The 17,328-nt window shown below is 49.5% G+C and overlaps 1 protein-coding gene across 7 annotated transcripts in view; it reads right to left on the reverse strand.

Moving 5' to 3' along the window:
• The window catches only part of ACTN1 (actinin alpha 1), a 105,717-nt gene that overhangs the window by 34,255 nt on the left and 54,134 nt on the right, over positions 1 to 17,328 (reverse strand). For all 7 annotated transcript variants that reach the window (XM_003824085.6, XM_063596262.1, XM_034937714.3 and 4 more), the window contains exons 2-6: positions 17,208 to 17,322; positions 12,661 to 12,780; positions 3,794 to 3,880; positions 1,593 to 1,680; positions 956 to 1,034 (exon numbers count right to left, since the gene is read on the reverse strand). In XM_003824085.6, coding sequence (XP_003824133.1) covers positions 956 to 1,034; positions 1,593 to 1,680; positions 3,794 to 3,880; positions 12,661 to 12,780; positions 17,208 to 17,322 — 489 coding nt within the window. The remainder of the gene's footprint in view (positions 1 to 955; positions 1,035 to 1,592; positions 1,681 to 3,793; positions 3,881 to 12,660; positions 12,781 to 17,207; positions 17,323 to 17,328) is intronic.

The following is a 17,328-nucleotide window of genomic DNA, read 5'->3' on the forward strand; positions in this document are numbered from 1 at the left end:
AAGCAAGACGCCCTTCCTGGAGGCCCAGGCAAGGCAAGAGCTACACTGAACACTGTGTTCTCCAGCATCAAGGTGAAGTAGAGACACACAAGTCCAGCCGCTCCTTGAAGCCTCCCTTGCCAAGAGATCTGAGCACAGATAGGCGACATTCCAACCCCAACTCCAGGTCACCAACTTGGGGCGTGGGAAGGGTCTTTCCTTGGATGGCCATGCCATGTGGCCTCTTGGCACCAAGATGGACCAAGAGGGAACCTGGAGAGTGTGGTCAGAGGGTCCAGGAGGGAGCCTGGAGAGTGTGGTCAGAGGGTCCAGGACAGGCTTCTCCAAGGTCCAGGGCAGTGTCGTTCAACCAGCTCAGACATTGAGAACCACCATGAGGCTAGAAACACAGCTCCCACTCCTGCATCTGTCCCCACTCCACACACCCACTCAAGAAAAATCACTGCAGCTTCATGCTGAAGGCGGGAGTGAAACCAAAAGAAAATCCCCCAGCCAAACTTGAGCAATAAAGGAAACCAAATCCATGGGTGGGATAAGCTGCCCAGGACCGCACAGCAGGTCAAAGGACAAGGCGGGGATGAACTGTCTCTTAGAATATGCGATGTTTTCAATGATGAAAATAGTGTCTCCTCTTTACAAATCCCGGAAAAACAGAAGGGAGAAACACCATGTATCATTCCATCCCTCTGACAAAGCTGCTGTCACAGCTGTGATATTTTCCTGATGGGCTGTGTATATGTGCAAGTACACACACACCACGCACAAGGGTAATGAAGTTGCCCTAACAGGGAAGGTGTTTTCTCTTCACTTTCAGTTGGGGCTCTGTCCGGCTATTCTAAGAGGCCAACACTGCTCAGGCTGGACCATGGACTGTCACAACAAGGATCCTAGTCCTGCTCTTTTCCCACCCCACCTGCCAGGGACCCAAAGCGGGTGGTCAGGTGGGCACACATACCTTCCGCAGCTTCCCGTAGTCAATCAGCTCGGGCCGGTGTCGGTGGATCAAGGCACAGAAGCCGAGGCCATCCTTCCAGCTGCCCGGGGAGAGAGAAGAAGGGGCAGGCTGGTAAATGAGGCTGAACAAACGGGCAACCAGGGCAAAGCAGGGGCCTCCTAGGCACCAGAGAGATGAACACATAGAGCTTTCTGGGGCAGGAGTTAGAAGACAGGATGGGAAGGGACATTTCTTCCTGCCACAAATCCCATGCACTAGGGTCAAGACTTTGTGGGGGGGTTGACAAGTTGAGATAAACCCGCCATATCCGGCCCTACCCCCGACCAAGGCCTATGGCCCTAGTCTGCTGTTCCAGAGCCCTGGGCTGGGACTTCCTGGACAATTTCCTTGGGGGCGCTCCCAGTAGCAAAAGCATCAACCAAAGTTACATCAGGCAGCAGCCCCGTCTAAGACACTGCAGGGAGAGAGACGGGGGGATTCAGAGCGATGGCGACATCCCCTTCCCAAGGAAAGCTACTTCTTCCCCCAGAGGCCTCCACTTTGTTCTAAAGCTGAGACTGACCCAGCCAAGGGGGTCTGGGAGCTCCCGGGGGAGGCAGCCTGGTTCTGTGAGAGCCCCTCAGCCCCCAGCACTCACCTTATGTGGAAGTTCTGGATGTTGACATTTTTGTAAGGGGCTGTCTTTCTCTGACACCACAGGAGCAGCCCTTCCTTGGCTGAAGTCTCTGTGGGGAAGGGGACGGGCAGCGAGGTCAGAGGGCTGACTCGGTGGAGGGAGGGATGCCGGCTCACAGGAGGCCCCACTGTGACCCCTTGATGCCAACCCTGCAGCTACTGAAGGAGGAGCCCTGGCCGTCAAGTCTATTCCCTTGACAGAGTTTGAGAAGTTATTTGAGAAACAGAAAAAGCAAGCTGGGAAGCTGTTCAGAGCTAGTCGTGTTACACGTGTAAATTTTGAGACAACAGTTTTTCAAACTTCAAGAATTAGCTCCCCGTACTCTCTTTTATTCAAAGAAATGGTAATGATACAAAATAAGTCGGCAACCTCTATCAGGTTGGGGAGGAAGGTTTGATCTGGGAAATCTACACATCTAGGGGTCTCCAGACAGGGGAATCCCACAGCCTGAGGGGTGCACACAGCTGAGTGAGAAGAAAGCATTAGGACTCCTAGACAGATTTTGTTTTTAATCTAAAAAATAAGGTTTCCTTATATTTACTGCACGGATCAATACTGCTGCCCTCTGTGTGTGAAGCAGCCACGTGTCTATGAGGTTAGGCAGGCAACTGAGGGGGCTCACGGAGCTCCCAGCACAGAAGAAAGACTGCAAACCACACTACCCCCCTGCTAGGCTTGTGCTGTGTCCCCACCCAAATCTCATCTTGAGTTGTAGCTCCCATAATTCCCACGTGTTGTGGGAGAGAGCCGGTGGGAGATGATTGAGTCATGGGCGTGGTTTCCCCCATACTGTTCTTGTGGTAGTGAATAAGTCTCACGAGGTCTGATGGTTTTCTAAGGGGAAACCCCTTTCACTTGGCTCTCATTCTCTGCCTGCTGCCATGTAAGAGGTCCCTTTGCTCTCCCTTGCTCTTCTGCAATGACTGTGAGGCCTCCCCAGCCATGTGGAACTGTGAGTCCATTAAACCTCTTTTTATTTATAAATTACCCAGTCTCGGGTATGTCCTTACCAGCAGCGTGAAAACGGACTAATACACCCTGTGTTTGTGCCTGTGAATTGGAGGTTAAGGTACTCAGTGGACTGTGTTCATGAATGATCTCATTTATTTTCAACACACAAAATGGACTTTAAAATGACATTCAAGGGTTCCTACAAAGACCATAACCACCTAAGCAAAAGCAGACAATTTAAAAATTGGAAAAGCTAATGCTTCTACTTAGCTTAAGCTCTTCGTCAGCTAAATCACAAGAGTAACACAATGATGACTGCAGAGCTGACAAGAAGTCCACCCAAAAGAATCAAAATCATCAAGAAGGCTATTTGAGAAATGGATTTACATCCACTATCATTAACAAGAACCACACCCCAGGTGACTACTATGACCCTCTTTCCAACCACTTCAACCCTAAATACCAAGTACCCATAAACCGAACTTGGACCTCTACATTGCTGCATCACAGAGTGTCACACCTAGATCTCCATCACAAAGCAATTGAATTGAATCCATGTTGTTTTCATTAAGAAATTCCTTTGATTAAAAATGTTTATGATGTCTATGCCATTAAAACAAATATTTAAAAAATATTATCTCCATCTCATCTTGTAAAAGTTTGTTTCAGTATGTGTGCTTTATCACATGCACAACAATACACAAATATTATTATGCAAGATAAATACAGGCATAGCAGACATAAAGCTCAAAAACTGCCCGAGTGTGTAATCAAGCGTAGAGATCACCTCTCCAGACCATGGCGGCCCTTGCAGATCTGTGAAATGGCCACTAGAGGGTGCTAGGGGAGCAAAGTGGAGGACGGGGTTAGCGCCCCTCCTGGTACTTCCTCCCAGCCGCTATTTCCCCACCCTTTCAGATTAACAACCCAAGAGCCAGGTGGGTTTTCCAACATACTTCCCCATGGCAGCCTTGGGCTTTCCCAAAGTGGGGAGTTTCCCTGAGGCCAACATGCCTATGAGAATCAGAATGGCAAATAGTTCTTTTTTCTACATTGACTGGAGGAGAGGGCTGATGCCCAATAAATGAGCAAGAAGCCCAGGACATGGCCCCTGATCAACGTCCATTGCCCTGGGTATGGGAGTTCTCCAGGCTAAGCCCAGGGAGGGAGACGAGATGGTGATGGCGGGATGGAACAAAGCGGAAACCCACCTTCCACGGAGATGTCCTGGATGGCAAAGCGCAGGATGATGGTCCAGATCATGCCCAGGGTCATCTTCACATTCCCATCCACGATTTCTACAGAAACAGCAGCAGCACACATCAGAAGGGGCCTCAGCGGGGACAGAATTAACACTCCCTCAGCACCCACAGCACTCCATGCCCCACGCTAGGAATCAAAGACTCCAGAGCTCTACTTCTAGAGGGAAACAGGATTTTTGCTTGTTTTTGAGACAGGGTTTTCGCTCTGTCACCCAAGCTAGCGTGCAGTGGTGCAATCATGGCTCACTGCAGCCTCCAAATCCTGGGCTCAAGTGATCCTCCCATCTCACCTTCCTGGGTAGCTGGGACTACAGATAGGCCACCACACCCGGCTAATTTTTTCATTTTTTGTAGAGACAGGGTCTTACGATATTGCCCAGGCTGGTCTCAAACTCCTGGGTTCAAACGATCCTCCCACCTTAGCCTCCCAAAGTGCTGGAATTACAGGCATGAGCTACCATGCCTGGCCTGGATGTTTCTTAAAGTTAATGCAATAAACTGTGACAGGTGCTGGAAGAGAAGTCTATTTGGGGCAAAAAAAAGGGGTGTAATCAATCCTAGTTGGAGACAGTGGGTACATCAGGGAAGGCCACAGAGAAGGGGGCATTTGAAATCCTGATCTGTGTTCCCAGCCTGATGAAGAGGGGAGGATTTCTAAGCAATCACAAATGTTCTGGCAATTCTGTGAGCTGGGGCTCTCTGGGCAATCACAGCTCTCAAAATAGCCACCCACACGTGGAAAAACAGTGGAATCAAGAGAAAGTCACAAACTTAAAGTTTTGTAAATTGCCATCTTGAACTATCCACTGACTCAACCTCACAATGCCATTAGTTTGGGTATTAAAACAGATGTTTTTTTAAAAAAATCAAACAATAGCTTCAAGATCACAGCTAAGAGATAACCCAATATATTTAGTCTAAGCAGCACCTTTTAGAGTTTTAGAATCTACAAGTTCTATGAAGTAGATTTTCTCTTTTTTTCTGTACCAGGCCTAATGGCAGGGTATACAACATAAATAAGCCCTATTTTAAGGAGCCCAATACATGGAGCAATTTATGGTCTTGTGGTTGAACAAGTGACGCTCAAATGTAGATTCCACACTCCCTCATCACCTGCTTCCAGACCAGGAGATAGTAATCCAGCCCATGGTAAGACATGCTCAGTTAAGAGTAAGGTACCCAAAGAATATCTTTTTTTTTCCTACCTGCAACATTAATTTTAGGGGAGACCCAATAGAACCATGAGAAGGATCAATTTCTAGGCAGTTCTGACCCTACTAGGATTTGCATCCCACAAACCCCTGAAACAAGAGTGGATTTCCATTAAGGATGGTATACTCTAACATCTTAGCCCCTTTCCCAAAAGTGAGGGCAAAACTGTATGCTGTTCCATGACCAGCCGGGTGTAGTCCATGGAGCGGTGCTTGGCCACAGCCACCTCCCAGGGGAGCGGGTAACCTGCTGAGTCTGCATGGGATGCTGAGCAAAGGAAGAAGTGTCCACTTTGGACTTGGAATAGGATGTAACCCTTCTTGTAAACAGGGAAGTAAAAATGCCCCTCCCAGAGCCCCAGACACCAGGCGGGCACAGTCCCACATCCAAATGCTTGGGTTGGAGAGAAACAGAGAGCTGAGCAGCATGCAACCCCTTTTGCTACCAAGCAACACAGCCAGCCAGCATTTTGCAGTCCACATTGTGGGGATGTAGTACTACTCATTAAAAATCAACTCATAGACCTGGCACAGTGGCTTGAGCCTGTACTCCCAACACTTTGGGAGGCCAAGACAGGTGGATTGCTTGAACCCAGGTGTTCAAGACCAGCCTGGGCAACATGACAAAACCCCATCTCTACAAAAATACAAAAATTAAACAGGCATGGTAGTGTCTGTAGTCCCAGCTACTCAGGCTTAAGTGGGAGGATTGCTTGAGCCAAGGCAGAGGCTGCAGTGAACTGTGACTCCATCCTGGGCAACAAAGCAAGACCCTCTCTAAAAAAATGAATAAATAAAATTAAAAAGTAAAGGAATCGGCTCATAAATCTTTGATATTTTTAAAAATGCACTTTCATTTGTTATTTCCAATGGTTTAAAGAGTTCATCTAAATTGAAAAGACAAAAATACTAAACTCTCAATAAATAGGCAAAAGACAAAAAAATCATAAAACATGAAATACAAATAACCAATTCACAAGAATGTCCAATCTCACTTGTAATCAAAGAAATAAGATCACCTTCCCAGTTATTAAATTAGCAAAGTTAAAAAACAAAGTTAGGCTGGGTGAAGTAGCTCATGCCTTTAATCCTAGCACTTTGGGAGGCCAAGGTGGGAGGATCGCTTGAGCCCAGGAGTTCAAGACCAGCCTGGGCAACATAGGAGACCTTGTCTCTACAAAAAAATGAAAAAATTAGCCAGGTGCAGTGGTGCAAACTTGTAGTCCTAGCTTCTTGGGAGGCTGAGGCAGGAGGACTGGGGACTGAGCCCAGGAGCTCAAGGTTGCAGCGAGCTGTGTGATATCACCGCTGCACTCCAACCTAAGCGACAAGTTGAGACCCTGTCTCTTAAAAACAAAAAAAACAAAACAAACAAAAAACCCAAAGTTGAAAAACCACACGCCTTGATGTCAGCAAGGCCACCACACTAGAAGTGTAAATTGGTTTAAAAAACAATAATAATAATTTCTGGGAAATTAATCAATTAATCTGAGAAATAATTTGGCCACAAGGAGCATGCATTTTAAAGTTGCTCAGCTTTTTGGCAGTATAATTCTATCTCCAGGAGTCTATCCCTAGCCAATGAAAGGAAATGCAGAGTAAGGTTCCTGAATGAATGCACTTGCTGCAAGGCTATTTATCACACCCCGTACTAGAAACCTCGCAAATGTACACAGTACACAGAATGACCAAGTAAATCCCCAGACCCCATATCACCCTCTGCTAAAAAACCTCCACAGCTTCCCACCTCCCTGAGAGTCAAAGCTGTGGCCAGAGAGGCCCTCGTGGTCTGGCTGCCTGGGCCTCTGGTTCCCCCTCCTCCCCCTGCTCCTTCTTCCCCTCCTTCTCCTCCTCCTCCTCCCCGTCCCCCCTGCTCGGGCCTCCCTGCAGCTCCCCTTCCCTAGATACCCACGTGGCCTGTCCCTGCCTCCTGCCAGTTTCACTCACACATCCCCTTCTCATGGACACCTCCCTTGACCACCCAAGTTCCTCCCTGCTTTGGTTTTCTCCATCTGACAGGTGTACATGTGTATTTTCTCTCTTTCCCCTCTAGAATGTAAGCCCCTTGAGGGTAAGAATACTTCCTGTTTTGCATCACTGCTTAGAGTTCAGTATGAAGCCTGGCACAGGCAAAGCCCCCATCAGCATCTGCTGAGTGAATGAATGAGTGAACAAACACTAACCACAAGTGGGGGAATGGGCAGAGCTAACACAGGCCTGCCATTGGCCCCCTGAGAACACAATGGACCTCAGTCTCTTCCAGGGCAGGGCCCAGGCCTGGGACGAAGTACGACAAACAGATGATGAGGCCAGACGCAGTGGCTCACACCTGTAATCCCAGCACTTTGGGAGGCCAAGGTGGGACAGATCACTTGAGGTCAGGAGTTCAAGACCAGCCTGGACAACATGGCGAAACCCCGTCTCCACTAAAACAGAAATTAGGCAGATGTGGTGGCACGTGCCTGCAATCCCAGCTACTCATGGGGCTGAGGCAGGAGAATCGCTTGAATTCGGGAGGCGGAGGTTGCAGTAAGCTGAGATCGTGCCACTGCACTACAGACTAAGCAAGAGAGTGAGACTCATCTCAAAAAACAAAACAAAAAAGACAATGAACGCAGACATTAATGCTTACATCATGAGTGCTTAATAACTTAGAAAAAATGTTTAGCATGGGAAGTGGGAAAAGCAGGTAAACAATTTCATAAACAGTGTTTAAAATATAAGGGAAAAATGTTTTAAGCCTAGAAAAAAGCTCTGAGCAGTAATCCCATGGTTTGGCCTTCCTAGGAGTGGGGCTGCAATGCTAGCCCTCCCTTGGTCCCCCATATGCTGCCCCACTCTGTGACAGCCAAACTCCAGGGCCTCCCGCTGGCCCTGAGCTCACTGCCTGCAGATCTGCCCTCTTGGAGTCCTCCCGGAGGGACTGGGAGAGGCAGGTGGCTTCTTTTTAGGGTCTTGCCTATTTATTCCTCTTCTTCTTCCCCAGAAACTCCCCAGAGAATTTTGCTTACTGAATTCTCATTCACACCAAAGGCATAGTTTCACTCCAGAAAACAGAGGCGCCAAGCACGAGCAGAGAGAGTAGGGCATGCTTAATTAGCAGCCCATGCACGCCCAGCCCCAGTTCCCACCTGACTCCCATCCCATCCACTCTCCTTCCCCTTCCCTGGCATGGCAGGTCCTGTATACCGGGCCTCCGGCTTCTCAACGTTTGCAGCAGGGATGCCTCATCTCGCAGGCAGCTTTATGTCAGGGACTGCTTAGAAGGCTGGGCCCAAAGGGAGGGTTCCAAGGCCACAACTGGGCTTTGTGGAAAAACCTTGATGACAGATTAACAGCGTCTGTAATGTAGACCTTCCTGGTCTACAGCGAGCTATGAAGCTGCTCACATCCCCTGTTTACTGGGAACATGTTTCTCCCTCCTTCTCTCTCCAGGGACACCGTCATCTGTTCAGTATTCAGACGGCAGAATGAATGCTGCAGAAATTCCATGTGACAGAAACTAGAACCCCAGGGGCCACCACCTCCCAGACCAATGCTGTGGTATGGCACCCACCGCCCCCTCCATCCTAAAGATACATGCTACCTCACTGAGCCCACCTCCATGCTCACAGCACCCAAACCCTCAGGCTCCACCTGCCCAAAGACCTTAAAATACAAAATCCTTTTTGAGTTCTCTCCCCTGGTTAACTACATTCCAACCACTCACCCAGGCCAATTCCATGAAGTCTATGCATTCTAGAACCAAATATCGTAGGGGAGACCTTAAGGATCTGCTCTAACCTCCCCTTTATGTGTGGAAGCTCCTTGTCTCCAGCCTTCATGTGCACACCTTCAGGGACAGGGAACTCATAACCCTCCCAGAGCCCCGGCTCCATTTCCCAAGGCTCCCATAGTCCACCTACCTACAGGGTACCTATTCTGGGCCTGGTTCTGCCCTTCGGAGTCAGCCAGAGGTCTTAGTCCTTGCACTGCATGATAATCCTTCAAAGACTTTGGTGGGGGGTGAGGGGTGTCCCTGCTGGGCCTGGTCTCCACAGTCACAGCCTTCAGCAGCCCAGGATGGACAACCTGCAACGTTCCCCTGCCCCCCTTCCAGGAGAGCTCATTCCATGCGATCTGCCCATCGCCTTTTATTTTATAATCTACATCAATAAACTCCATTTCACTTTTAAAAGCCCACAACACGCCATTTGCTGCCTCATCTAGTTTCTTGGCTCAGCAGAGCGGCCATTGTGGCATAATCTTGGTGCTCAGCCTGATGGGAGTGGATGATTTCAGTCCTGGAAGCCACAGCTGAAAACACTGGCTCCTCAGGGCGGGGAGAAGGTAAAGAATGTCTCACTTTAAAGGAACTTTTCGTCGGGGCGTGGTGGCTCGCGCCTGTAATCCCAGCACTTTGGGAGGCTGAGGCTGGCGGATCATTTGAAGTCAGTAGTTCAAGACCAGCCTGGCCAACATAGTGAAACCCCATCTGTACTAAAAATACAAAAATTAGCCAGGCGTGGTGGCGTGAACCTGTAATCCCAGCTACTTGGAAGGCTGAAGCAGATTAAGAATCACTTGAGCCTGGGAGGTGGAGGTTGCAGTGAGCCAAGATCGTGCCATTGCACTCTAGTCTGGGTGACAGACTGAGACCCTGTCTCAAAAAATAAAAAATAAAGGAGCCTTTTCAAAATCTTTAGAGAAGCTAGGCCTGTGTCAAAGGAAACGGGAAAACTGAGGGTGCCAGGTGAATGACCTTCCCAGCACAGCAGCGGCAGTGAGATGAGAGTTCACGCCAGTGTTCCTCTCACTCCTCACCCCTGAGGCCAGCATGGCAGGGGCAGGCTTGATCTGCTATCTCAGTACTGAAGACAATTCGATGTGAAAGTTCTGGCCGGGCGCAGTGGCTCACGCCTGTAATCCCAGCACTTTGGGAAGCTGAGGCGGGTGGATCACGAGGTCAGGAGATCGAGACCATCCTGGTTAACACGGTGAAACCCCGTCTCTACCAAAAATATAAAAAAAAAATTAGCCAGGCGTGGTGGTGGGCGCCTGTAGTCCCAGCTACTCGGGAGGCTGAGGCAGGAGAATGGCGTCAACCTGGGAGGCGGAGCTTGCAGTGAGCCAAGATCGCCCCTCTACACTCCAGCCTGGGCGACAGAGTGAGACTCCATCTCAAAAAAAAAAAAAAAAAAAAGAAGTTTCAGATCTTAGGCCAGGCGCGGTGGCACACACCTGTAATCTCAACACTTTGGGAGGCCGAGGCGGGCGGATCACAAGGTCAGGAGATAGAGACCATCCTGGCTAGCACAGTGAAATCTCGTCTCTACTATAAAAAAAAAAAAAAAAAAAAAAAAAAAAGAAAAGAAAGTTCTGTCCTGGGCTCCGACCGGAGAGGCAGCGCTGCCGACAGTGACAGGAAGAGGAAGGCCTCAGCTCTGGAGCCTAACCCTGGGTTTAACCCTGGATCTGCCACATAGAAGCAGTCTGGCTCAGAGCCTGGGCTCAACTGATGACACTCTTCCACTCTAGCAACTTTTCTGAGCCTCAGTTTCCTTAACTGTAAAACGTGGCTGGTGATACCCATCCTATGAGCCCATCATGAGCGTAGCAGGAGATGGCCCACGTAAAGCACCCTGTCTAGCAACACAGAGCTGGTACTCGGTGAGTGCTATTCTCTTCCGCCTTCCCCTTCCCTGCCCTCCTCCCCTTTGGTAGAGGCTTTAAAGAGCAAACAAGTTATTTTTTTTAATTTAGTTGCCAAATTTTTCTTTTCAAAAAATCTGGATTTCTGGCTTCTTTTGAAAAACTGGAAGATCTAGCAGCACTGGATCCACACAGCAGCAACTTCTTACATCCACAAGGTGCCCATCCCGCTTAGGACATGACTCTCTAGCTTGCCACGGTCCCTACCCACCCCTGCCACTGACCCCTGAACCACTTCACAAATTCTCTACACTTCCCTGCCCCGGGGGCATCCGAGCCTGCACCAACCACCTAGGTGACTTTCTTTGGCTTCCCACGCCTGCTTAGTTATAACTTTTTCTGCCAAGTCTTGAATTGCTCCCTAATAAAGCAAACTGTTCTTTTCTTATTATAAGGCAGAGAACATCTTCCTAATCACCAAGCAGATTATACTGCTATATGTAAAGCCTTTGAACATGTATTGAGCACCTACTGTGTGCATCATGCTGCTAGGAACTGGGGCCACAGGATGTAGAAACCATGGTTTCTGCCTTTGAGAAGCTCACAGCTGGTGGGGGAGATGCTGGAATCCATAAGGCACCTTGCATGACCACCTTGGGCACTGGCCTGAATTCCAGATAAGGCAGAGGTGAGCAAACTTTTTCTGTAGAGGGCCTGATAAGAAATGTTTCTGGCTCTATGGTCCATATAAGCTCTGTAGCAACTACTCAACTCTGCCATTGCAGCACAAAGCCACTGATGATACATTAACACGGGTGTGCTGTGTTCCAATATTTCCAAAAATCCAAATCAGCCGGACTCGACCCCATGCACTGCAGTTTGCTGAGCCTGTGTTAAAGTTCTCCATTTGATAAATATCCCTCCATTTCTAGAAGAGAGGGGACTGTAAGCTTCAACCAGAGAAGAGATCTGCTCCTATGGACTTCCCAGGAGCAAGACCCCTGCCCCCTCCAAGGGAAGGCCACTCTCAGGGCATTCCTCTGGTGTCACGAAGACCTGCGTTTGAGTTCTGGCTTTGCCACTTACTGATGGCGGAACCTTGAGGAAGTCACGTAATCTTTAAGCATCTGTTTTCTTATGGCAAAATCAGGATAATTAATTCTTAGAGCTACCTCATAGGGTTGTTGTGAGGATTAAGTATATGCCACAGAGTGAGCAATCCATTCTCACAATCACAGTGTGTCTTGAATGAGTGAGATTCGTTCATCTTTAGGTCTCTGTCATCACGCAGCAGGTGCCCCATAAATACTTGCTAAATCCATGGTCACAGGACTGAAGGGGCCTGGATAGAACATTTTCTGCCCACTCTAAACAACCCACACTCAATTTTTCAGAGCCACCACCATGCACACAAGAAATTACACTACCTTCTTTTAATCATTAAGGACATGCTAACGGCTTTTTTGGTAAGTGTTTCTAAGTAAAAGTTAAAGAGTTAGGAAGCTACACTGCAGGGAAATGCTATTAAAAATGTTCCTAGAGGCTTCGGGACTTCAGTCTTCCCAGGGCCCCGGGGAGTCTCGGGGCAGCCTCCAGCCTCCACCAGCCTGTGTCTGCACACCCTTTCCAGCCCACACACAAATCCTCTGCTCCAGGCAACACCGTGCAGTCAGGCCTCTGGATGGGGGAGGTGGCATGCCACGCACACAGGACTCCACAGAGCAAGGACGTGGCTAAGCAGGTGCAGGCATGGGAACAGGGGTCTAAGTCCTTGGTTTTGGGCAGGGCTGAGACTAGAAGAAAAGTGCTGTTGCAATATGAAGCATCCACAGGTGACCAGATGGAGGTGCTGGGGACCCACTGCCCAATGCCCCCAAGTGATGTATGGGCCCAAGAGGCAGCACAAAAAAGGCCAAGAGAACCAGGGGGACAAAGAAAATCAGACTCCTTGGGGCCACCAGAGGTAGGCCTTACCTTCGGCTCCGATGGACACCAGTTTGACGCCTTTGCTGGCTATGAAATCCAGGGCCTTGTTGACGTTGGAGATCTTGTGCACTCTCATCTTGCCTCGCTCTGGCTTGGCCAAGCGTTCACCTGTTTGGATCAAGAGGGAGGAAGAGGAAGGTGAGACGCTATGAGCCAGGGGCCAGAGCTACTACCACTACACCCTCATCCAATGCACAGCTTAGCTAGGCAGAAGCATGTGCATGTGTGCACGTGTGTGTGTGCTCACACGCTGCTCAGGGGCTGGAGAATGTCACCCTGGCAGGGAATGAGAGGGAGAATCTACCCTGCCTCTTCTTTCTTCTGCTTCTCAGGTCGAAACCTGCTTGCATCCACTCAACATTTATTTATCGAGCCCCTACTGCATGCCAGGGATTTGGCTGGGTGCTAGGAATAGGGGGGTGAACAAAACAGTTTCTTGCCTTTATGTAATTACAGTCCAGTAGGAGAGACAGACCTTAAATAGAGAAACACAAATAAATATATACAATGAACAAATACAAAGAAAGATCCATGCTCTTCAAAAGAGGAGGAGGAAGAGGAAGGAGGAACTGGAGAGTGGTCAGGAAAGGTCTGAGTCTTTGCAGCCAGGCAAACAAAGCAAGGAATGATGATCAAGGCAGAAGGAACAGTACATGCAAAGGCCCTGAACTCCTTCTAGCCTTCCCTTTGCCCTGGGAGGAGGGTATAGGTCACTCAAGTATTATGGACTTCCCTGGTGTTTAAATGGAGTTGCCTATAGCAGCCCATCCCCATCTGAGAACCACAGTTCTTGTCCTATTATGCTGCCTCCTGTGGGCACCCAGGGCTCAGCTCCAGGTCAACCCTCCACCCCCACCTCCAGATTCCACACAGTAGCTTCTGCTGCTCAGGTTTCAAGGTCAGAACCTTTGAGAAAATAAAGGTAGAGGAGCTGGCTCTCCAAATACCCCATTAACAGCACTTTTATTCCAGAACAAAGAGCATCCAGGGGCCTCCTGAAATGATCTGAGAATTTTCTAAGTGCAGCATATAGCCATACCTAGGGAAGGGGTATATAGCTTTCAGGGTCTCTAAGGGGCCAAGGACCCCAAAAGGCTGAGAACCACCATCGCAGAGCCTGGAACTCAGGCCCCTTGTGCCTGCCCTGATATCCCGACCACCCCCACTGTCTCCCCAGCAGGTCGACAATCTGGCTGCGAGGGCTCCAGGGACCAGCCATGGGGATTCTGGGCCAGGCCCACCCTGTCAGAGCAGCACCTCTCCAGGTGGCCTCCCAGCAGCCTGCTAGCTTCTGGAAGACAGCAGACTTCCTGCCACAGATGGGATCTGGCTGTCAGCTCCCAGGGAAGCACAGCTGTTTTTTAAATTAAATCAAGACTTTCCACTTGGGGCCCTCCCAAGGCTCTGGCTGCAGCCCAGCAAGGTACCCCAGTATTTCCTGTCCGGGGGGAGATGGCACAGAGGCTCCCTCCCCACAGGATGGATGCAGGCAGCACCACGTCCCCTCCCTGGAAGGCTGCTCCTGTTACAGCCCCAGCCCTTGGGGCCTGTCCAGCTAAGCGGAGTGCCCCAGCCATTCAGCAGCTGTGCACACTGGCTGGAAGGGGGCTTCTGCAAAGGACAGCGGAGGAGGCAAGGGTTAAATACGGGAGAATGGAAACAGCTTCCCAGGCCTGGGCCAGTGGTTCTCAAACGTCAGTCAGCACAAAATCACCTGGAGAACTTGCTAATCTGTGGCTGTCCAGCCCCTTTCCCCCTCTCACTAAGTTTGTGATTAGGAGGACTGGGTTAAGGGTTGGAAATCTGCATTTTGACAGGCAATCCTGCCAATTCTGGTGTGGGTAGTCCAAGGACCACACTTTGAGAACCTCTGTAGGCAGCATACCCCTCCTTCTCCTCATCCTGGGGCACCCTACCCATCTCCAGCGATGATCAGGAGAAAAAGGTATCCCAGCATTTCCTGTCCAGGGGAGAACAGATCATTTCACAGAACAGATCTTCCCCAACCCTGGCAAAGAGACACGTGCTTCACAGAAGTGCACAGGTCCCCTGGGCACACGTCAGACCTATGCAGCAGGAACACACTGGGTATCATGAGGACAAGCCCGGCTCTGGGCACTCAGTCATTCTAATGTTCCCGGAGCACCACCTACATGTCTGGTGCTGTTCTAAGCACCTGAGACACAGAGAGAAGATGACCTGCCCCAAGGAGCTCAGTGTGGAGCAGAGAAGAAAACAAGCGAACCGAAAATGACTACACTTTGTGATAAAAGACACAGCAGAGGAATTAATGGGGTATTATAGGTGCTGGGGAGCTGGGCAGGTAGGGGGGTGGTGCGGGCAGGGCACAGTCCCCTCAGATTAGGGGAGACAGGAAGGGTGAAGCCTTCTTGAAGGACACCCTCAAGCTGCATTTTGAAGAATGATAAATAGTAAGGCCAGATTTGTTTAAAACTGGGGAAGGGTAGTGGAGGAGGTAGGAAGCAGGGACATTCTAAAAGGCAGTTAGAGGCCAGGCCCGGTGGCTCACACCTGCAATCCCAGCACTTTGGGAGGCTGAGGTGGGAGGATCACCTGAGGTCAGGAGTTCAATACCAGCCTGGCCAACATGGTGGAACCCCATCTCAAAGAAAAAAGAAAATAAATAAATAAATAACAGCAGAGGAAAACAGCACGGTGGCTCCTCAAAAAATTAAACAGAGAATTCCCATGTGACCTAGCAGTTCCACTTTGGGGAATATACAAAAAAAGAACTGAAAGAGGGATTTTAAAAATATTTTGTACAACCATGTCCTAGCATTATTCACTATACCCAAAAGGTAGAAACAACCCAAGTGTCCACCGACAGGTGAATGAACAAAATGTGGGGAGCCATTTTATAGCTGTAGGTCATACATACAATGGAATACGATTCAGCCATAAAAAGGAAAGGGATGGCGGCACATGCTCCAACATGGATGAACCGTGAAGACACAGTAAGTGAAATAAACCAGTGTCACAAAAGGAGAAATACTGTATGATTCCACTCGTACAAGGTATACCTAGAGTAGTCAAATCAGAGACAAAAAGTAGAACGGTGGTTGCCAGGGGAGGGCCGGGGGGAGCGGCGAGCTAGTGTTTAACAGCTGTAGGGTGTCAGTTTGAGACGATGAAGAGCCCTGAAGGTGGACGGTGGCGATGGCTGCACAACAGTCAGTGCATGCCCTTAATACCGCTGAACTGCACCCTTTAAAATGGCTAAAATGATACATTTTCTGTTATATATTATTTTACCACACACACAGGTTTTATCTGAAAGTAGAAAAAACTACTTTTAAAAAAAAGGGCAGTTAGAGCTTGTGCAAAGGCACAGGAAACAGAAAGTGCATGTCATCTGGGGAGAGCTGCACGTTCCCCCTGCCCCCACCCCACAACTGGCAGAGGATCGAAGGTCTGATACCTTTTTGGGAATAGTTAGTTGAAAACAAAGCAGGTGCCAGCTCATGCAGGATTCCATAAGCTATGCTAAGGAATGTGGCCTGCAGGCTCAAAGCCCTGGAGAGGCACCGCGGGCTGAGGGCTGTGAGAGGGAACAGTGTGACCATATTTGGACTGACTGTCGGACAAGCCCTCTGGCTACAGTGACAGGGGTGGACTGCCAGGAGGAGCTGGGGTAAAGGCCTTTGTGGGATCATCTAGGTGAGAGTTGACACAGGGCACACTGACACCACAACAGTAGGGGTTAAAAGAAGGATTGAGAAGAAGGAATCAGAATGAACAGAACATCAGTAACAACTTGCAAAGAAGAGCTGTCTATGATCCCAGCTTGGGTGCAGAAGAACAGGACTCTGGGAGGGAAAAGAGGTTTGCTAGGGCAGGAGTGACAAGCACAGAGTTTTGGACATGCTGAGAGGACTGTGTGGGACATTGGGGTGGAGACGCCCAGCGAGGTTCGGCATTTCAGAGGTGGCTCGAGGGAGAGGGCTGGGCTGGGATTAGGTCTAAGGCTCACCGGCATCAAGGTGAAGAGAGTAGCTAACATGGCCCAGTGTATCAACCAAGGCTAGACTCACGGGACTCCCACCCCTTAAGGGATGGTGGCAGAAAGGCATTCATAAGCAGGATGAGATGTGTGTTCCAGTAGAGCTGTCCCTCCAGACATCTGGACAAACCAGGGGCTGGGGAATGGCCTGGGTCACCTGGATACAGGTAGATAAGTAGTAATGGAGCCAAGATTTGGAGACAATCACCCATGGTTAACATTCTTGGCCACAGAATCCTGGCACTGGGGAGGAGAAGGAACCTCAGTTCCTTCAAACCCTTTTTTTTTTTTTTTTTTTAAAACAAACAAGGATGCTGAAACAAATGTCCAAGGCACCTGGATGGCTGGCAGCAGAACCAGAACTCAGGCCCACGCTCCTAGGATGAATTCATACATGTCATCCCCAACTTGTTTCAAGAGACCAAAACCAGCTGCGCTCATAGGCAGAGCAGATGCCAAGGTGTCAGGCAGCACCAATAGACAGTATCTCGTCCTGGGCCAGGGTCCGCCTCACCTGAGATGACCTCCAGCAGCAGCATGAGCTTCAGGCCATCCCGGAAGTCCTCTTCGATGTTCTCGATCTGTGTCCCCGCCTTCCGGAGGTGGGAGTTACACCATGCCGTGAATGTCTGGGC

This window comes from Pan paniscus, chromosome 15 (assembly GCF_029289425.2).
Source record: "Pan paniscus chromosome 15, NHGRI_mPanPan1-v2.0_pri, whole genome shotgun sequence".
Lineage (NCBI taxonomy): Eukaryota > Metazoa > Chordata > Mammalia > Primates > Hominidae > Pan > Pan paniscus.